Source organism: Peromyscus californicus, unplaced genomic scaffold (genome assembly GCF_007827085.1).
Source record: "Peromyscus californicus insignis strain IS unplaced genomic scaffold, ASM782708v3 Scaffold_4__1_contigs__length_199733344, whole genome shotgun sequence".
Taxonomy (NCBI): Eukaryota; Metazoa; Chordata; class Mammalia; order Rodentia; family Cricetidae; genus Peromyscus; species Peromyscus californicus.
In genome coordinates, this window is record NW_026294562.1 from 170,505,833 (window position 1) to 170,527,418 (window position 21,586).

The 21,586-nt window shown below is 52.3% G+C and overlaps 1 protein-coding gene across 1 annotated transcript; it reads left to right on the top strand.

Annotated features, from left to right (window-relative positions):
- The first annotated feature begins 677 nt into the window (after positions 1 to 677).
- Cd177 (CD177 molecule) lies at positions 678 to 21,304 on the top strand. The gene is made up of 17 exons (XM_052713584.1): positions 678 to 729; positions 824 to 964; positions 1,170 to 1,355; positions 2,601 to 2,720; positions 2,924 to 3,043; positions 5,891 to 6,031; positions 6,242 to 6,427; positions 8,026 to 8,145; positions 8,342 to 8,461; positions 10,294 to 10,428; positions 10,542 to 10,727; positions 12,258 to 12,377; positions 12,579 to 12,698; positions 18,453 to 18,593; positions 19,503 to 19,688; positions 19,792 to 19,926; positions 21,000 to 21,304. Exons 1-17 carry the CDS (start codon positions 678 to 680, stop codon positions 21,281 to 21,283), a joined length of 2,493 nt encoding a protein of 830 aa, XP_052569544.1. The 3' UTR covers positions 21,284 to 21,304.
- The last annotated feature ends 282 nt before the right edge of the window (positions 21,305 to 21,586 follow it).

The following is a 21,586-nucleotide window of genomic DNA, read 5'->3' on the forward strand; positions in this document are numbered from 1 at the left end:
CCCCTGGGTCTGAGGAAAGAGGCTGGGGCCTGGAGTCCTGGGTATAAGGGAATAGGCTGGGCCTGGAGTCCTGGGTCTGAGGGAATAGGCTGGAGCCTGGAGTCCTGGGTCTGAGGGAGGAGGCTGGAGCCTGGAGTCCTGGATCTGAGGGAAGAGGCTGGGCCTGGAGTCCTGGGTCTGAGGAAGGAGGGCTGGGGCCTGGAGTCCTGGGTCTGAGGGAGGAGGGCTGGGGGCCTAGAGCTGTGGGTCTGAAGAAGGGCTAAGCCTGGACTCCTAAGTCCGAGGGAAGGGGTTTGGGGTCTGAATCCCTAGGACTGTGGAAAGGAGGGCTGGGTCCTAGACTCCTGGCTCTGAGGAGGGTGTTAGGGTCTGGACCCTTGGGTTAATGGTAAGAAGACTGAGACCAGGACCTTTGAGCCTAAGGGAGGAGGGTCTGGGAGCTGGACCCCTGGTTCTAAGAGATGAAGTCTGGGTCTGTACTCTTCAGTCCAGGGGAAGGAACTATCCAAACAGCCTAGCCTTTCATGTAGTAGACTCAGGGCAGGGCGCCGGCCTGGTGTGTATTGCAAGGCAGCACTCCCCATTTCCTGGGCTGCCTTGGGTAATCCTGGGTATAAAAGGATTGCATTTCCTGCTTAAAAAAGCACTAGAAGCATTTCTAGCCACAGACTGGAGTCATGAACCTTATGCCAGTGCTGACCCTCCTGGGAGTCACCACTCTGTTACCCTGTATGTGAGAAATCTCACCTGGAAGGGGACGTCTGTCCCAGGAAGTGGCACAAGGTAACCATCGGGTGATATGGAGCTGATCTTCTTATCCCAGGTATATCAGCTCTGAGCTGTCAAAGGGCCATAATCGAGGCTGTGCGGAATGCCTCGGAGCTGCCCCTTGAGTGGAAAACCGGTGAGAGAACCTGTGAGGTCGGTGAGAGTTGCCAAGACCTGGTGATGCTCCTGGAGAATGGTAAGAAACTCCCTGAAGAGACCCGCCCCACGGCCCTCGGGCATCCTGCATCCCTGGGAGGAGCTCTTCCTCAGCTGCAGGTGCGATCCATCCATGCCCGGTCCTTTCTTTCCTTACATCTCACCTTACCTTGGGATGTCCAAACTCACTCCAGGACCCTGCAATCCCAACCCCCACCTCCACCCGCCTTCCCTTCTCCACCCAGGACCCCGAATAAACTTGCTGATCATCAAGGACTGCGTTCAGGCTGAGGACCAGGAGCCCCGGGTTACCTGGCTCAGGACCGGTCCCGGGCTCTCTATCGTCTCCTACACCCGTGTATGTCACCATAGTGACTTCTGCAATGATGTGTCCAGCACTGAGGTTCTTGGGGACCTACCCACACCCACAGGTGCCGCAGGGAGGAAGAATGACAGGAGGGGAGGGATTTGCATAAGGAAGGAGAAGGGATTGGGGAGAGAAATCAGTATACAGGGTTATTCTTTTACAGACACTCACTAGACAACGGAAGTTTGGCCAGCTCACTGGCTCCATCCCAGCCTCGATTGTACCCCTGTCCTTTTTCCTCTTCCAATTCATTCATCCTCCTTGTCTTCCCACCCTCTACTCCCTCCATCCTGCCTCAGAACACTCCTGCCAGCATTTGACAACAGGGTTGGAGGCATGAGTCAGCCATATTTTCTAATGGTGAACCACCAGCCTTCAACCCTGGCGCTCGATCCTACCCCTGTTCTGCCGGCATAGCCCTTCTTTCCATGTGGCTGGGATTGATTCACTGGTGGCTCTCGTACATGGATTCTCTGTTTCCTTTCCCTAAGGGGCACTGGCCTCCAACTTTGTTGATTGGTTGGTTTGTTGTATGAGGATGTGGGTGTGCCAGTGTGTTCATGTGTGTGCAGGTGTGTGTGTACATGAGCACATGCATGTGGGGGATGGTGCATATGCATGTGGATATGTGTAGAAGCCAGAGTCCAACATGGGGTGCTGTTCCTCAGAAACCATCCAGTTAGTGTCTTTGAGACCAGGTCTCTCATTAGAACCTAGGCTAGCTCACAGATTAGGCTAGCCTAGCTGACCAGCAAGCCCCAGGGGTCCACTTGCTCCGCCTCTTCAGTTTCAGGGGCTTCAGTGGGTGAGTATACCTAGTTTTATACATGGGTGCTGGGAACTGAACAAAGGTCCTTGTGTTCCCAAGGCATGTCTCCTCAGCCCTGGCCTGGGACTTTATGCTACCTTTGTTGCTGCTGCATGGCATTTGGGGCTGTGGCATGCTGAAAGATTTGCTGAATAACTGTTTTTTTTTTTTTCTTTCACTGCTTAGCAGAAGTTGTGGGTGAAACCATTGGTTCATTCTAGGGCACCCCCCTCTCCTTGGTCTAATCTGTATCTACATCCTGTGTCAAAAGCCATCCCTTCCCGAGGCCCTGTGCCTCCTGACCTCAGCCCCAGGGTCTTTGCTGATCTCCCCACACCCTCTGTCCTTGACCCCCCAACTCGACCATAGCCTGAATTCCCTGCAGCTGGACCTGTATGAGGGGAACTGCAGGAGGAGATGTTGGGGAACACAGTGGGGAGGAGGCATCTGAACCAAGCCCAGGGCTTTCCCACCGCCCCTCACTGTGTCTGTCACCTGCAGTCCCAGGGTCCCTGCGCTGCCCACTCTGCCTTTCTAAAGATGGCTGTAAGAATGCACCCGAGCATGTCTGCCCCACAGGCAGCTCACACTGCTACAGTGGAGTCCTCAGGCTCAGGGGAGGTAAGCCTGGACACGGGGACCCTGGGAGAGTGGGCTAGGCATTGATATCCGAGTGTCTGGTGAACAAGGGTAAACTGGTTGGGCATTGAACCCACAAGAAAGTGGGACCTCCTGCAGCTGGGTTTGCCTGAGACTTGGATAGCAGCTCTGTGTCAGCTCTCTCTCCCCTCCCCCTCATTCCTATAGTCCTTTCCTTTTCCTAGAGAGCATCACCACCAATCTGAGGGTGCAGGGCTGCATGCCCCAGCCAGCCTGCAACCTGCTCAACGGCACCAAGGCAATCGGGCCCTTGGATATGAGTGAAAACTGTGGTCTCCAGTTGGGTGAGTAGGAAAACGAGGCCCAGCCTCAGGACAAGATGATCCTTGTAAAGTGTGGAACACCCTAAAGCCACCAACCAAGGCTGGCCATTCCCAAGAAATCCAGATGCTTCCCACTCACTTCAGGACTGAGAGGACTCTTCCAGAGGGTGGCTGGAGGGTTAGGGTGTGTGTGCCTGCAGGAGATGTCCAGCTGTGGGAGAGGAGAACTGGGGTGTGGTCACTGTCAGAACTAAAGGACAAAGACACAACAACAGACATCTCAGCTAATGTTGCACTAAATGTGAGTGTTCTGAGTGAAACAGAGGGGTGAGGAGAAAGATTGCTATGAGGGGAATTCCTCTGTGGTGTTTTGCAACGATCAGATCAGGACCATGTGCTTTAAGGGCCAGCCCTAAAGACCTCCTCTCAGGGGCCAAAGGATTCACCGCAATAAGCGTGGGAAAGACCAATGGCGAAGAAATAAATCTGCTCACCCTGTGACCCTTCTGTGCATGTCTCTTTATTCTTCTGCGCTTCTCCTAATTTTCTTGGCCTAATTGTCTATAATTTTCAGCTCTAGTTCTCTGTTCTCATCTCCCTGTTTCTTCTCCTCTAGCCTAATAATTCTCCTTTCACAGGAGGCTTGAAGCAATAGAAAAAGTTACAAGAGTTACCTCTCATTAGCCAAAAGCACATTCCTAGGGGAAGCAATAAGGGCAGCGCCATTTACCATGGCAACACAAGCTTCCAAGGTTACAGGAGTAAGACTGACCAGACCCCAAGGGAGGGGGGCACAGTGCCCAGTGACAAACTTTGAGACACAGTGTAGCTAGAGTTTTCCTGCCTGGCCCACAGTCAGGACAAATCTCTGTCACCCGCCAGTCCCACAGCCGCTCAGACCCGAACAAGTAAACACAGAGACTTATATTGCTTACAAACTGTATGGCCGTGGCAGGCTTCTTGCTAACTGTTCTTATAGCTTAAATTAATCCATTTCTTATTAATCTATACCATGCCACGTGGCTCGTGGCTTACCGGCATCTTCACATGCTGTTTGTCATTGTGGCAGCTGGCAGTGTCTCCCTCACTCAGCCTTCCACTTCCCAGCTTTATTCTCCTCCTTGCCCGCCTATACTTCCTGCCTGGCCACTGACCAATCAGTGATTTATTTATTGACCAATCGGCAACACACTTAACATACAGACCATCCCACAGCAACACAGGTCTATTGTCAGCAGACTTGGCCAGTGAAGACTTGGCACGCTTTTCTTAGGGTGTTTTGTGTTAGTAATCTTGGTAGGCACCTGTGACTCTGACCTTGTGCATAACTGTAAAGTTTTAAAATTAGGATCTCTATATAAAGGCCTTTAGTCTAGTTCGAACTTGCTCTGAAATAAAAATGAGCTAAGTGTGTGCAGTTTGTGTTAGTCTGAGGAGAGATTATTTTTGTTAGTCCGACCAAAAGGAACAAGGCAGCCTTTAAGTGTCTACAGTCTCGTGAGACAATGGATCTGGCCATGAAGCGTATCCTACTATATTTTCTACATATCAAAATTATACAACTAAATGAAAAGTCATCTTCCTGAACACCCACAGATATATGTGCCTATAAGATTGAGATGTAATCATGAGATTACATCTACACATTATATGAAAATGCATACACTGGGGAGCTACCATAGCTGTTGTTGCACAAGAAGTTACAGATGGAAGCAACAGTGTTCCAAGTCAGTGGCCTGCAAGCCTTGCCTGACTGGGTACCCCATCTGAGAATCATTCCTATGGTGGGTTGACATCTGAATTATCAATTGCTATAAACTGTAATTGCCTCGTGGCCTGCAATAGCTTGTGGTAATGGATCCTGACACTGGAGGAAGTGGCGAGTTCCTTCTTTGCATGGCCTTGGAAAACACTAGGTCTTCTGGAAGTTTTTATTTCAGTGAGTGTGTCTCGATGCACGTGTGGTGTGTTCATGTGTGAGCAGATGCACGTGTGTGTGCGTGTGTGTGCATGTGTGTTCATGTGCACATGTGTATGGAGGTCAGAGGACAACCTCAGACATCACCCTTAGGAACAACATCCACCTCCTTTGAGATGGAGGTCTCTCAAGGGTCTGGAGTTTGCCAATTAGACCAGACTTGGTCAGTGAGTCCCAAGAATCCATCTGCTTCTACTTCCCAAGAACTAGGATTACAGGTGTGTGCATACATCCAGCTTTTTTTTTTTTTTTTTGGTTTTTTCGAGACAGGGTTTCTCTGTGTAGCTTTGCGCCTTTCCTGGATCTCGCGCTGTAGCCCAGGCTGGCCTCGAACTCACAGAGATCCGCCTGCCTCTGCCTCCCGAGTGCTGGGATTAAAGGCGTGCGCCACCACCGCCCGGCAAACATCCAGCTTTTTTAAAAGATTTTTTAATGTGTGTGTTTATGTGTATAGGTTCCCAAAGAGGCAAGAAAAGGGTATCCCAGGAGCTGGTGTTAAAGGTGGTCACTATCTGTCTGATGTGGGTGCTGGGATCTGAACTCAGGTCCTCTGCAAGAGGAGTCACCTCTCGAGCCCCAACACACACCCAGCTTTTCCATGAATGTTTGGGATCCCAGACTCAGGCCTTCACGACTGCATAGTCAACACTATACCAACTGAAGCACATCTCCCCAGCTCGGTGTTGATCTTTTTATCCAAGTAGATGGAAAAGCCTGAAGACGCAGGCTGGATGTCACTGACACCAAGGATTCCTGCCTCGAGGTCCACAAGAATGGTGCATAAAGGGGGCCAACCTGTTAGTGTTTATGATTCATGTCCCACCAGGAAGGGGTTTCCCGGGGCATGGAGCTGGGGAAGCCCCTGAGGTGGATTTGATCTCCCTGTCCAGGGCCACAAGCTCTGGACTGCAACAGTGGGACCTTAGACACTGTAAGGAACATATCGGATCTGCACCTGAGCTGGACAACTGGCTGGAAAACCTGTGAGGCCGGCCAGGGATGCCAGGAAACATTGATGCTAATACAGAATGGTAAGAAGAGGCCCCGCCCTTCTCACTAGCCCCTCCCACTGCATGCCATTCCCACTGCATCCTGGGAATGACTCCAAGCACTGGAATCTAGGACTCCTTCATGATCAGATGAACCCCCTCCTGTTCCTGGTCCCCTCCTCACCAGCATCTAAACCACCTTCACTAGGACAATAAAGGTCTGTGCTCACAACAGCCTCCCTCTTTTTCCAGGACAAGAGTTTCACATGGTTCTCACTAAAGGATGTACTAGTGATTCAAACAGAGAGGCTCAAATCACCAGGCATAGGACAGGCCCCGGAATCTCCATAATCACCTACGTCCATGTGTGCCGCCACGAGGACTTCTGTAATGACCTGTCTACAACTAGAAATCTTTGGACCCCACCCTCTGGCACAGGTATCTGAGTAGGCAGATCCCCAGAGAAGGGAAGGGGTTGTCTGGAGGAAAGACAGGGCTGTGGGGTAGAAACAAGTACACAGGGGTTATTCACTTTATTGTAATTTTTTTATATATTTGGTGGTACTGGGGATGGAATCCAGGGCTTTGTACAAACTAGACAGGTGCTCTACCACTGAGCCACACCCCCAGCTCCTCACTGAGGGGTTCTAGGCAGGTGCTCTACCACTGAGCCACACCCCCAGCCCCTCACTGGGGGACTCTAGGCAGGGGCTCTACCACTGAGCCACACCCCCAGCCCCTCACTGGGGGATTCTAGGCAGGTGCTCTACCACTGAGCCACACCCCCAGCCCCTCACTGGGGGACTCTAGGCAGGGGCTCTACCACTGAGCCACACCCCCAGCCCCTCACTGGGGGAATCTAGGCAGGGGCTGTACCACTGAGCCATGCCCCAGCCCCTCACTGGGGGACTCTAGGCAGTGGCTCTACCACTGAGCCACACCCCCAACCCCTCACTGGGGTACTCTAGGCAGAGGCTCTACCACTGAGCCACACCCCAGCCCCTCACTGGGGGATTCTAGGCAGGGGTTCTACCACTGAGTGACATCCCAACCCTTGGGGCTGTTTTAGAATCAACTCTACTGGCTGGCAGTCTGTTAGCTCCCTCCACCTTGGCCTTGAATACTTGCATACCCTCCAGGTTCCTACTGTGTGTCTCTTCTGCAGTTCCTTCCTGTGTCCCCACACTGGCCTTGTCTATGTGTGCCTCATTAACTCCCCTATAGGTTTTCTGGTGCTGAACCACCAACCTCAGAGAGGCCTTGCTCCCACCTTGCTCCTTCTGCTTCCTCTAAGGCTGATTTGGAACCCTGATGTCACAGTTTGTGTATTGCGCACTTCCTCTTCCTGTTGAATATGAGCCTAGAACATTCCCTTCTTGTTGCCTGGCATCAAAAATAGCTTCAGATGGTGCTTTGCCTTTCTGTAGTCTGAAATAGTTTGACAACAGGGCAGTCTTCTTTCCCTTGGTTATTTGACAAACATTGGGAGCAACTGGGGTGGGGTGGGATAGAGAGATGGCTCAGCAGCTAAGAAACTTGTTGCTCTCAAAGGACCCAAGTTCAGTTCCCAGCACTCACCTTGGATGGCTCACAACAGCCTGTAACAAGTCTAGTTCCAAAGACCCTGAAGCTAGGGCACCTACACACACATATACAAACCCACCCCTCACCCTCCACCTATACACAAATACACAAGAATAAAAATAATAAAGATAAACCCTTTTTAAAAAAGAAGTTTGGCATAAAGTCAGTGGTCCCTTTGGGGTACCCCCTTCTTCCCTATCTAAGTTCATGTCTCTTGTCCAGCCTGGAAACTCCCTGCAGACCCCACCTAGGAAAACAGCACCTCTGGTGTTCCTGGCCAGAGGGCCTCCCCTGCACTCTCTACACCTTTGCTCCCCTACTAGGCCACAGCCCAAATTCCCTGCATCTGGCCTATCCAGAGAGACTGAGGCATCCTGGGGGAATGAGCTGAGGGTCCTCTGAACCAAATCCCGAAACCTCCCACTGTCCCTCACTGCATCTGCTGCTTCCAGTGCCAGGGACGCTGCGCTGCCCACACTGCCTTTCAACCCGTGGTTGTGAGAACGCCCCTGAGCAGGTCTGCCCCGCAGGCAGCTCACACTGCTACAGTGGAGTCCTCAGGCTCAGGGGAGGTAAGCCTGGACACGGGGACCCTGGGAGAGTGGGCTAGGCATTGATATCCGAGTGTCTGGAGAACAAGGGTAAACTGGGACAGGGCAAAAGACCCAGAGTGGAGCAGGGCTGGCCTCCTGGAGCTGGGCTTGCCTCTGAGGCTTGCATGGTCCTTATGTCTCTGTTTCTGTCTCTCCCCATCTCCTCCTTTCTTAGAGGGCATTGCCACCAGCCTGAAGGTACAGGGCTGCATGCCACAGGCAGGCTGCAACCTGTTTGATGGTACCAAGGCAATTGGACCGATAGATGTGCTTGAGAACTGCGGCCCCCAGTCAGGTGAGTTTCTCATAGGAAAAGGAGGCAAATCGCCTGCAGTGCAGCCCGGAACAAGATGGTCCTTGTGGGGTGTGGGACACTCAAAGCCATCCAGCATGGCTAGCCAGCCTGGAGTATTACTCACTCAGATGTGTGCAAGCAGCGGGTGGGGGAGATTCTCCAGCGAGGCTGTCCATGTAAAGGAGAGAGGGGGCGTGGCCCAGGAGAGAAAAGTGTTGAGGGAGCTTTGAATAATTCTGGAACAAGTGAGCTCACATGGCCTGTCCAGGCTCAGTGGGAAAGTGCCTGGTGCACAGCCACCTGCTTGGTTGTCCCCATTCTGCACACCCAGACCTGGTGTTATGCTGGGTCTCGCGGTTCATTTTGACCCGCCTCCAGTCTCTCCATCACCTTCTCCCATCCTCGTCTATGATACCCAGCAGCCTCGCTCCATTGCAAAGAAAATCAGAGAGAGAATCAAGGGGGTTGGGGTATGGCAGAGAATGCAAGAGTCAAGTGGGGGCTCCAGGAGTGTCCCTACTAGTGCATTCACACACAGCCACAGTGGCATTCACTTGGCAGATGGGGGTGGCGGTGGAGCTTCTCAGAAGGGTCACAAGGGAAAGAGAAGCTATAGTAGAGATGGAAAATAGATTTAGAGTCTTATCTTCTCTAAGCGTGTGGTCTTGTCTGTCCCTGCCTCAGTCTCCTAACAGGCCTGTGTCATCTTAACCCTCAGAGCTTCAAGGAGAGAGTGTAGAGGGACCTGGGGAGATGGCCCAGCAGAGAAAGTACTTGCCACACGGCATGAAGTCCAGAGTTTGAAACCCCAGCACCATGTAAAACTGAGCATAGCAGCACATATCCAAAACCCTAGACCTGAGGTTGGGAGGGGGAGGGGAAAAACAGATGAATTCCCCGAGTCCCCTGGCTGGCCAATCAGTGAGGTCCAGGTTCAGTGAGAGTCAGAGTGGGAGATACCCATCATCAAGCTCTGCCCTCCACATGCTCGTGACACACCAAGCACACACACACATGCATGTTCATAACCAAGTACACACACACACACACACACGCTCACACACACACATGCTCACACACACACACACGCTCACACATCCATACACACACATGCATGCACACAGAAATAAAACCTTTAGACATTTGAGTGGGTTCCTCAAATGTTCCGTTTGCATTTTATTTGTTTTCTTTTTGTACATTTACTTATTTATGTGCGTGTGTTCGTGTGCACACACAGGGCCATGCTGTGCAAGTGGAGGTAAGAGGAAAACTCCATTTTACAGGACTCTCAGGAGACATAACAACGTAGCTTTTGCGTTTTCTCCAGGATTCTCGGCAGACAGGAGTGGTCCTTTCCACAACACTGCACTCTGAAGACGCTGGAGAAATACTTCCATCTCGAGAAGTAAAATTGCAGTTAGAACTATTTTCTTGTCCAGCATCTAGACCCTTTTCTGGCAAGGCAATAGAGAGTCATTGTAGGGAAAGAAGGCCCCGTAGGAACCCTGGCTCACCTGGGAAGCACGGTCTGCTCTGACCCTGTCTCCATGTCCTCATCTGCCTGTGTCTCTCTAACTTTAGGCCTTCAAGAGGGAACTGAGTTCAACCAACATTAATCTTCATGTTGGCTGGTTTTCCCACAGCTAGATCCGGGGACTTGAGGGCATGAGCTGGATGTCACGGGCACCAAGACTTCCTGCCTTGAACAGCATGAGAGAAGATTCTGGAAGGGTCCACTTGTTGCTGCCTGTGAATGAAGTCCCACCAAGCAGGATCAGTTCACTACTGAGAGGGATTTGCTCTCTCTCTCTCTCTCCTCTTTCTAGCTGCAGAGGCTCTGAAATGCCAGCATGGGACATTGGAGATCACAAGGGATGTATCGCAGCTGCCGCTCCAATGGACAGCTGGCCAGACAACTTGTGGTATTGGTGAAGGCTGCCAAGACACGCTGCTGATGATAGAGAATGGTGAGAAGGGCCCTCTGGGTACAGACACGCCCCATTTCCTGGCCCTGCCCCCTTAGCTCTGTTGGGCAACTGCCCTGACCTCTGCCTCAACCTGCCCATTTATATCCGTCCAGGGGAGAAGGTGAATTTGGTTCTCACCAAGGGCTGCACGACTGCTGAGGACCAAGAGGCCAAAGTCACAGAGCACAGGACCGGCCCGGGGCTGTCTGTCACCTCCTACACCCGAGTGTGCCGCCTAGGACACCTCTGCAATGGCCTGTCTACCACAGCCCCTCTTTGGGCTCCACCCCCTGTGACAAGTGAGGGCACCAGGGGGAAGCTGGGTGCTGGGGAGAGAGGCAGGGTGCCAGCTGCTGAAGTGCGTTTTGAGGGAAGACGTTCATTTACAGACTCTCCCTTGCTGGACAGCACCCAGCCAGCTCACTTCCTCCACTTGGCCTGCTCTTGCTTTCTCCACAGCCCACAGTTCCCAGTCCCTCCTCTTCAGGGCCCTTCCCTTCCCTCTCCCACCTTCTGCATTACCTCATCTGCACTTCCCTGAGACCCACAACTCCAAACTCCCCTGGCTGACCTCTTCTAGCAACCCTGAACGAAGTGGATTTCCCTTTTTTTTTTTTTTTTTTTTAAAGATCTTATTTTTAGGTGTGTGTGTGTGTGTGTGTGTGTGTGTGTGTGTGTGTGTGTGTGTCCGTCCAGAAGAGGACATTGGGTCCCCTGGAGATGGAGTTATAGGTTGTTTTTAGCCTCCCAACATGGGTGCTAGGAGCCACACTTGAGTCCTCTGCAAGGGTGTTATCCTTTTTTTTTTTTTTAATTTATTTTACATCCTGGCCAAAGTTTCCCCTCCCTCATCTACTCCCAGCCCCTCTCCCCCACCCCACATTCCACTCCTCCTCCATTTCTGCTCAGGAAAGGCAGGCCTCCCATGGACATCAACGCAGCATGCCACATCAAATGGTGGTGAGACTAAGCACCTCCCCATGTATTAAGTATGAAGAGTAGGGTCCCAAAAGCCAGCAACAGAGTCAGAGACAGGCCCTGCTGGCACTGGTGTTATCCATTCTTAACTGCTGAGCTGTCTCTCCAGCCCCAGATCGTTTTGTATTCTCTTTTCTTTTATTTAAATTATGAGTGGGGGTTGCCCACGTGCACCAGTGAGTCTGTGGAGTACAACCCACGTGAATCTGTTCTGCCCTCCAACATGTGGGTCCCAGGGATTGAAGTCAGGCTGTCTGGCTTGGTGGCAGGTTCTTCTCCTGCTGAGCCATCTCACTGACCCCCTGGGTGGGTTTCCTGCCAAACTCCCAGCCTCACACTACAGTCCTGAGCAGCTCTGCTTTTCTTGTGTATTTGCCCTCTTTCCATATGGCTGACTTTGGTTCACTGGTATCTCATTTGGGACTTTCCAATTTCTTCTTCCTACTGGACAATGGGTTGGGGCTTTCCACAATCCTTGTCAGGTGATAAACTGGTAGGCTTCATGTTTCTGTGTTCTGGAATATTTTGTTATGAGGGGGTTTTTCTTAACTATTTAGTAAAAGTTGTGAGTAAAGCCACTGGCTGCTTCTGTGCCCCTCCCCCTTACTCAGTGAAGTCTGTGGCTAGCCCCAAAGGTCCCCACATGCTGCTCTTCCTACACCCAGTCCCAGGGTCTCTGCAGGCTTCCCCTGTCCTCCTAATCACAGCCCCAGTTCCTGTAGTCAGGCCTGCATGAGAGGAGCCCAGGAGGGCTTGCTAGGGAAAGTGAGGCATGTTGGGGAACTAAGAAGGGATATCTGATCCAAACCCAGAGCTTCCCACTGACCCTCACTGCGTCCCTTGCCTCCCAGTCCCAGGAACCACACGCTGCCCACTCTGCTTTTCAACCCATGGCTGTGAGAATCCACCCAAGCAGGTCTGCCCTGCAGGCAGCACACACTGCTACAGTGGAGTCCTCAGCCTCAGGGGAGGTAAGCCTGGATAGAGGACCCTGCGCGACTGAACATGGTGGGCTGGGAGTGGGGATCTGGGTGTCTGGGGAGGAAAGGTAAACTGAGTGAAGGAAAGAGCCTCAAGGAGTGTGAAACCAACCTCCCAGAGCTGGGCTTGCCTCCGAGGCTCGCATGACCTACGTGTGTGAGGTCTCTCTCTCCCCTCTCCTCCTATCCTAGGGGAGATCATCTCCAATCTGAGGGTGCAGGGCTGCATGTCCCAGCCAGGCTGCAATCTGTTCAATGGCACCCAGACAATTGGACCCATGTATGTACGTGAGGACTGCAGTCCTCAGAAAGGTGAGAAGGATATGGGAAAAAGTAAGCCACACCTTACACTGCGACCTCAAGGCATGATGATCCTTATGGGGTGTGGGACACCAAAAGTTATCAACTGAGACAGCCACCCCAACATTTAAATGAGCATCATCCTTTCAGCCATGCACACAGAAAGTAATTCTCCACGGTTAGAGGAGGTTGGGAGGCAGAGGGCTGGAGAGAGGTGTCCTGTTAAGAGAGGGAGGGAGTGTGGCCCAAGGCACGGAGACAATGAGCCCATTGGGGAGAGCTTTAAATAAGTTTGAGAAAACTGAACTGGGGTGACCCGTCCATGTGTGAGGTGAGATGTAAGGAGGACAGTTGGGGTGCACAGTGGTCACCTTGCTACTGTCAGCATCCTGGCACCTGGCCGGGTTCATTTGGAACACAAGTGTTTATTTCTGATTACATTTCCATGTACCCTGACCTCTGGTCACCCCATATATCCCACTTCACTTAGATGACCCCCCATTCTCTGCACCTCCTTTCATCCCAATTCATGAGGGTGTAGAACTCCAGTGGCCTTGCTCCATGGGAAAGAAAATCTTAAGAATGGGTGGGTATAGTTGGAATTTTCTTTGGGCCTCCACCCAGCTCCCAAATAAAGACATAGTGACTTACTATTAATTATGGATGCTCAGCCTTAGCTTAGGCTTGTCCCACTAGCTCTTTTAACTTAAACTATTTCTATTCATCTATGTTTTGCCTCAGGGCTTTTTACCTTTCTTTTTTCTGTATGTGCTACTTTCCCGCTTCCTCCCTGTCTGTCTGGTCCCTGGTGTCTCTTTTCTTTCTCCCCACCTTTCCCCGACCCCAGCCTAAATTCCTCCTCCTACTTATTCTCCCTGCCTGGAAGTCCCACCTATACCTCCTCCCTTACTATTCAGCTTTTTATTAGATCAGTCAGATGCCTTAGGCAGGCAAGGTAAGATAGCAACACATCTTTACATAGTTAAACAGAGATTCCACAACATAAACAAATGCAGCACACCTTCACCTAATTAAACAAATATTCCTCAGCATGAACAAATGCAAACATCTTTACATAGTTAAATAAATATTTCACAGCATAAACTAATGCAGCACATCTAAGGGGCCTCCTGGGCTGTGCGGGGGAGATACCTCCGCTTGGTCATTCTGAGCTGAGGCAGTACTGAATATGGGACCCACAACTGGCAGAGATTGAGGATGGTGTCAAAAAGAGCTCTGTCAAGGAGGTGACTTGTCTTAGCTTTCCTGGTAGAAACGGCGTGTCAGTGACTGCGGAGAGTGTAGACGGATTTTTCTTTTGGGGTCACCAACTCACAGAAAATGGCATGGAGACTTATTATTAATTATGAAAGCTCGGCCTTAGGTTAGGCTTGTTTCTAACTAGCTCTTATAACTTAAATTTACCCATAACTTTTAATCTATATTCTTCCGCACACTTGTTACCTCATCTCTCCATTGTGCCCATCCTGGTTGTCTGTAGCTGGAGTTTTCTCCAGTCCTGCCTGGCCCATGATCAGGACAAATCTCTCTCACCCGCCAGTCCCGCAGCTGCTCAGACCCAACTGAGTAAACACACAGAGAGTTATATTGCTTACAAACTGTATGGCCATGGCAGGCTTCTTGTTATCTAGTTCTTTTATCTTAAATTAACTCATATCTATTAGTCTATAAGTTGCCACATGACTCGTGGCTTACCGGTACTTGCATCTCACTTGTCATGGCGGCGGCTGGCAGCGTCTCTCTGACTCAGCTTTCCACTTCCCAGCATTCTCCTCTTTCCTTGTCCCACCTATACTTTCTGCCTGGCTACTGGCCAATCAGTGTTTTATTTATCAACCAATCAGAACAACACATTTAACATCCCACAGCAGTTGTCCCCCATCTGGATGGGGACTCTACCTCTCTTCTTCCGAGAGTCCTCTCTGTCCAGGAGTCCCACCTATACCTCCTGCCTAGGTATTGGCCATTTAACTTTTTATTAAACCAATCACAGTGCACACATCTGCACACAATGTAAGGGAATTCCACACCAGGAGAGGGCTCTGTGAGTAAGAGTATTTGCTGTGTGAGCATGAGGACATGAGTTCAAGTCCATAGCATTCCCCTACAAAGGTGGGCATGGCCATACACACACACACACACACACACACACACACACACACACACGTGCACATGTGCACACACACGTGCACACACACACAGAGCTGTAACCCAGTGCTGTGGGAGGCAGAGACAGGAGACTCCTGCTGATTGCTATCTCCAGGTCAATGACAGACACTATCTCAAGGGAGTGAATAAGATGAAAAACAATAGAAAAGGACATTTCACATTCTCCTCTGGCCTTTGCGTGCACACACACACACACACACACACACACACACACACACACACACACAGAGAGAGAGAGAGAGAGAGAGAGAGAGAGAGAGAGAGAGAGCAAAATCCCATACGCATAAGAGTAACTTTTTTAAAAAGAGAAAACACATTCCACATACACTATGTATACCACACAATGCACACAACAGCCTCACAGATGCACCACACTGTGCTTCATAATCCTGTCTCATGCATTTTGGATCCTGTGTTCCTCGTATACATGGAAACCCCAGAAACCTCATGTGCCCGCACCCCCATAGAACCCATAGTGCACTATACACACAGCTCATGCTACAGGCCACACACAAACTAAATACTGACAATACAGAACACCCACCTCACCCAACACACATACAAAGCTACACCACAAATCACACACCTGCACACACCACATGTGCACCCCTCACATCCCAAATAGCATACAGAGAAACCCCATGCAAGCTGCATAAAACACAGCCATTATCCTGCAGGTAGTGAGCTCTTGGCATTGGAACCAAGCCTTGGAGGAGCATCGCCATCCCAGGCTGGGTTCAGCCGGGCAGTTTAGCAAACATTTACTGGGGATCAACAAAAGCCAGTGGCAGATGCTAGAAGCACAGGATGTGTCGAGTAGGGAGGTCTGGGGGAACAGAACAGCTCGTGCAAAGGTTCCGGAGTGAGAGAGCGTTAGGTGTGAGCTGTGTGATTGCCCACGGCAGACCGTTTTGAAGATGAACCAAAGAGTGAGATCATGGAAGCCACTGCCCAGCTGTTAAGAACCTCTAGTCTACATTGGAGAGAAGAGGAGACCCAAACACCATTTGAATGTCAAAACTGCAGTTCCCTGAGCCTCTTAGACGAGGCTGAGGAGGGTGGAGGGAATGCTCTGTGACACTGGGGACAGGAGCCTGTGAAGTACCTAGAGGTGGCCCATGTGCCTGTCATATTCCATGTCTGTACTGACACACCATTGGTCACCAGAGCCCTGCTTGGTGCGTAGGGAGGCAGTGCTTGATTAACAGTGACGCTCTACTGCCTCTGCCTTCCTCCCCTTGCTGTGCCCAGAGCACATCCTCTGTCTTCCATTAGTCCCTGACACTGTCATCCCCCTAGCCTTAAGGGCTGTTTCTGTGGCATAGTGACCAGGCAGAGAGGAGGAGGATGCCACCATGAAGAAGTAGGAAGGATAGGTCACATGGGGGCCCGGGGGCCATTTTAAGACAACAGATTTTATTCTGGGAGAGATGGGGACCTAACAGAAGTTTCTGCCTTCCCAGGGCTTCTCGGGGTTTCTCAGAGGCCTGACATGATTGCCTTATCCTTTAAGAGGATTCCAGTTATTGGTGGTAAATAGGTAGAGGAGAAGTGAAGGGGGGCTCAGAGAGACCCATGACAGTCAGGCAGCAGCTGGAATCTTGCAGCTGGATCTTGCAGCACTTTCGAGGTGGTGACAGCCCTAGGGTTCTGCAATGCTGTGCAGCCTAAGCCACAGGGTTTCCTGGAGAAGGCAGCATGGGCTGGAGAGAAAACGTGGATGAGAATCCGGTGGCTATGCTCCTTGTGCTACAGGGGAAAGAGGCCACCTTTGAGCAAATGGGGAGGGTGTGGAGGGGTGGAGCAGGGAGAGTGCACATCTGGTTTGCAGGAGCACAGCAGCTGGAGCTGCACATCTGTCACCTGGGAAGTGAGGAAATGGCCAGCACCCCCTGTGAGCCAGCAAGAAGGCTGGGGTGCTAGTGGACACAGTCCCAGCTCTAAGAATTTCTTCATCACAGGGTACTCGACATTATGTGATGATCATGTCAGGTCCTTAGGGAAGGCCAACTTCAAGGTCCTCAAACTAGACTGCTGTGTTCAACCCTGACCCTAAGGGGACAGAGAGCCTGAATTCTGAGTCCAGCTCTGCCACCTAATGCCTGGTGACATTGGGCAAAGTCCTCAGCACTTACTGCTCTGCTTCCCTGCCTTGAGATGCTGCCACTTGCTGTGGGTTGTGGTGGGGAAATGAGACAGTCCAGTGGGCAGTGAGGATAGGGCTGCTCTGCGATCCCAGCGCTCCAGAGGCAGAGGCTAGAGGGCTGCCAGCTGGAGGCCAGCCTGGACCACACAGCAGAGCTGACACACACACACACACACACACACACACACACACACACACACACACACACGCGCGCGCGCGCGCACACACACACACACACACACGCACACGCACACACACACACACGCACACGCACGGGGACACAGTGGGCTCATCTGTGGAGAGCCACTTCTGTACCCTAGCACCCAGCAGACCCAGTGCTCACTAGAGGTGGATCCAGAGGTTTGTTTGTAATCTAGGGCTTCTCAGTCCAAAGAAATGTCTAAGGATGGGGAGATGGCCCAGTCAGTAGGTGTTTGTTATGCAAACATGAAAATCTGAGTCCAATTCCTAGAATCCATGTTGAGGGAGGGAGGGAGGGGAGGAGAGAGAGAAAGAGAGAGAGAGAGAGAGAGATGGTGGAACATGCTTGTAATCCCAGGCCTGGCAAGGCAGTGATGGACAGATCCCCAGGACTTGCTGGCCAGCCCTCCTCGCCTACTTTGCCTTACTTCAAGAGTTTCAGATCATTGAGAGATCCTGTTTCCAAAAACAGAGTTGCTGAGAGCGCTAAGCAGGTTAAAGCACTCCCTGGGTCTCATGTGGCAGGAGAGAACTAACTCCCAAAGTTGTGGCACACATACAGAAACACATATATGCACACACACACACACACACACACACACACACACACACACACTTCAATGTAATAAAAGTTATATAAGTAAAAAAGGAGAAGGTAGGCTAGGGAGATAACAAAATAAAAGTACATGCTGCAGAGAAGCAAGATGTGTAACTCCTCCAAGATGGCAGCTGGGGCTTCCTCTGGCTTCTACGTACACGCACACACACACACACACACACACGCACACGCACACGCACACGCACACGCACACGCACACGCACGCACACACACACGTACACCCACACACATGAACAGGCATACACACATGTGTACACACACAAAGACACACAGAGAGAAAGAGAAGGCTCCAGGCCACCTTGCTCATTATTCTAAGGAGGACATGAAGCAGATGGGGAGTAGAGAACGGCTGAAGGGGTGCCATCTGCGGAGGAGCAAGCCTTCCTCAGGAGGCTCTGAGGAGAGCAGGTGTTCAGGGAGGGACAGGGTGAACAGAGCTGCAGACTTGGAAGCCTTGATTCTGAGTCCCTTCTTAATGCAGACAGGGAGGTCACAGCCAGAGCACTGGGAGTATGACTCGGAGTGTGATGGCCTCCCTTAGCCCCAACACTGCAGGGACAGACGTGGTGCCTCCCTGACTCTCGCAAGCCCCCTTTTTGCCTCTCCACAGGTACTCTGACCTGTTACAAGGGGATCATGAGGAAATCTGGCAGTGGCTTTGCTGAGACACCTGTCGCATGGTCTGCACTGTCGACCCTGGTGTGTGACCCTGAGGAGTTATGTCAGGAGACTCTCCTGCTGGTGGACGTAGGTGTGTGTGATGAGATGGACGGCCTCACGCCCGTACAGCCAGCACAACCCTGCCCTGGATTGTGTGCCCTGCAGTTCCTGCCCAGCTCCTCTCTCTGTGCCTTGTCTTGCTGGGCAGTGGGGTAAGGTAGCCCCAAGCCCAGAAATGAGAATGGTGCTGTAAAAACCCAAGGGACCCTGATGACCTCCATCATTTGAAGGAGGATTATTGGGCTGGGTGTGGTTCATTTGGTACAGTGCCTGCTTAGCATGCATAAAGCCCTGAGTTTGATTCCCGGTACCAGGTAAACTGGGCTTGCCTGTAATCCCAGGGCTGGGAGGGAAGAGACAGTTAAATTGAAATTCAATGCCATCCACACCTGTACAGTTAATTCAAGACCTGGCTGGGCTATCTGAGACTCTCAGAGAGAGAACAAGAGAGTGAGGTAAAGAGCTAGAGAAACAGAGAGAGGAGGGGAGGGAGGGATGGTGGAGGGGGGAGGGGAGAAGAGGGACGGGGGTGGGGGCGTGGTGGGGAGTCTAACACCTGTTTGGGGATCAGCCTTTTGCAGCTTTACAGGGAAGTGGGAAAGGAGAGAAGCAGACCACAGGGAGTCAGCTGTGGGAGTGAAGGGCAGAGTGTGCAGACAAATCCAGCAGGGTAGAGGAGATGGTGAGCAGAGTGAGGCTGCAGCCTGTAGGAGGGGCTCAGGGCAGACTGTGGAGACTGTTCAACAGGATGTGCAGGGGCAGGGCAGAAGGAGCCAGGCTTGTGCTGCAGGCTTTGGCTGACACAGGACATGCTGTGTCCCACTGTCCCTGGGCGTTGTGCTCTCCCTGTGACTGGGAACATCAGGGGACCCAAGAAGTGGCCCCCAGGCCTGGCCATCCTCCCCATCCAAGCCTGGCTTTCATTCTCTTATACCAACAGGACCAAAAACACTCCTAATAGGGAGCAAAGGCTGCATCAGGCCTGGGGCAGAGGACAGTGCCGGTGTCTCCATACACTCCCGGCCCCCTGGAATACTGGTGGCTTCCTATTCACGCTTCTGTTCCTCCAACCTGTGCAACGAAGCCAGCAGCAGCAGCGTCCTGCTGAGCCCCCTCCCTCGTCCAAGTATGGGATCCGGGGACATGGAAGGACCCAGCCACTTGGGAGTTAAGCTGGTGGCTGTAGCTGAGAGCGTGCAGTGCATCCCAGCCCTTCTCTCTGTCCTCAGCTGTCCTTCCCCCTGGAGACCTGCAGTGTCCAGTGTGTGTGGAGTTATTTGGATCCTGCTTCAATGACACCAACTTTGTGGCCTGCCCTCAGGGTACCACTCGCTGTTATAATGGTGACATTGTGCTCCAGGGAGGTGAGTGTTGAAGGCTAGGCTGCAGGATTGGAAGAGGCAGGGCCAGGGCTCCAGGGTTGAGGATGGAGGGTTGTTCCCTAACTCCTAGGTCTGAGGGAGAAGAGATGAGGCTACCTCAGATGGAAGAGGGATGGGCCGGGACCACTGGGTCTAAGAAAGGAGGTTTGTGGCCAAGACTCATCTGAAGGAAGACTTGAGGCCTGGAATCCGTGATCTGAGGGAGGATTACAGGAGTCTGGACTCATTAGGATGAGGGAAGAGGGCTGGGACCCAAAACCTGAGGTCTGAGGGAGGAGGGCTGGGTCTGGACCCTGGGTCTGAGGGAGGAGGGCTGGGCCTGGTTCCCTGGGTCTGAGGGAGGAGGGCTGGCCTGGATCCCTGGGTCTGAGGGAGGAGGGCTGGCCTGGATCCCTGGGTCTGAGTGAGGAGGGCTGGGCCTGGACCCCTGGGTCTGAGGGAGGAGGGCTGCTGGGCATGGACCCCTGGGTCTGAGGGAGGAGGGCTGGGTCTGGACTCTGGGTCTGAGGGAGGAGGGCTGGGCCTGAACCCCTGGGTCTGAGGGAGGAGGCTGGGCCTGGATCCCTGGGTCTGAGTGAGGAGGGCTGGGCCTGAACCCCTGGGTCTGAGGGAGGAGGGCTGGGCCTGAACCCCTGGGTCTGAGGGAGGAGGGCTGGGCCTGGACCCCTGGGTCTGAGGGAGGAGAGCTGGGGTCTGGACCCCTGGGTCTGAGGGAGGAGGGCTGGGTCTGGATCCCTGGGTCTGAGGGAGGAGGACTGGGCCTGGATCCCTGGGTCTGATGGAGGAGGGCTGGGCCTGGACCCCTGGGTCTGAAGGAGGAGGGCTGGGTCTGGACTCATGAGGCTGAGGGAGGAGGGCTGGGCCTGGATTCATGAGGCTGAGGGTTGGGCCTTTAGCCTGTCAGGGAGTAGAGCTGGGCCCTGGAGTCCTGGATGGAGGAAGGAAGGCGGGGTTAGATTCATGGTCTGGGGAAAAAGGATGGGGCTGGGATTCCTGGGTCTGAGTTTCCCAGCACTGCTGGATTGTATAACCTGTAAGTGCCCTTCACCCTCCAGGTGGCCTGTCTTCCACAATGAGCATTCAGGGATGCATGTCCTCACCTGGTAAAACTTTACTGGGGGACTCCAAAACAATTGGGATCTTCTCTGCAAAGGAACTCTCTGAGGACAAAAATGATGAAAAGCCTCTGGATGGAGGTGCCTCAGCCCCTTCCCTCGCCTGGGTGTTAGGGCTGGGGCTCTCCTTAGCCTTTTGTCTGGAGGGCTTGGTCCTCTCTGATGAACCCATTTTCCTGTGGTTCCTAATCCCTATTGGCCACCCATACCCATCCCTCCTCTGACATCATAACCTATGACCTTACACTTGGAAGTGTCAGCCTGTGCCGTCCTGGTGCCATCAACCCTCACCACACATCTCTGCCTCCTGATATTTCTACATGGGAGGCGCTGAATTCACCCTTGTTGGTGGCCATCCACGTATCGGCCACACCTGTGGAATAATAAAGTTGCTGTTGTTTCTCCGAATACTGGGTTTCTCTATGTGAGGAAACAATAGCACTCAGAGGATCCGTTGAGAGACCCCCCCCCCCCATGTCTTCTTCCTAACCTGTGGCAGCACAGAGTCCTCAGGATGCTGGGGCCTA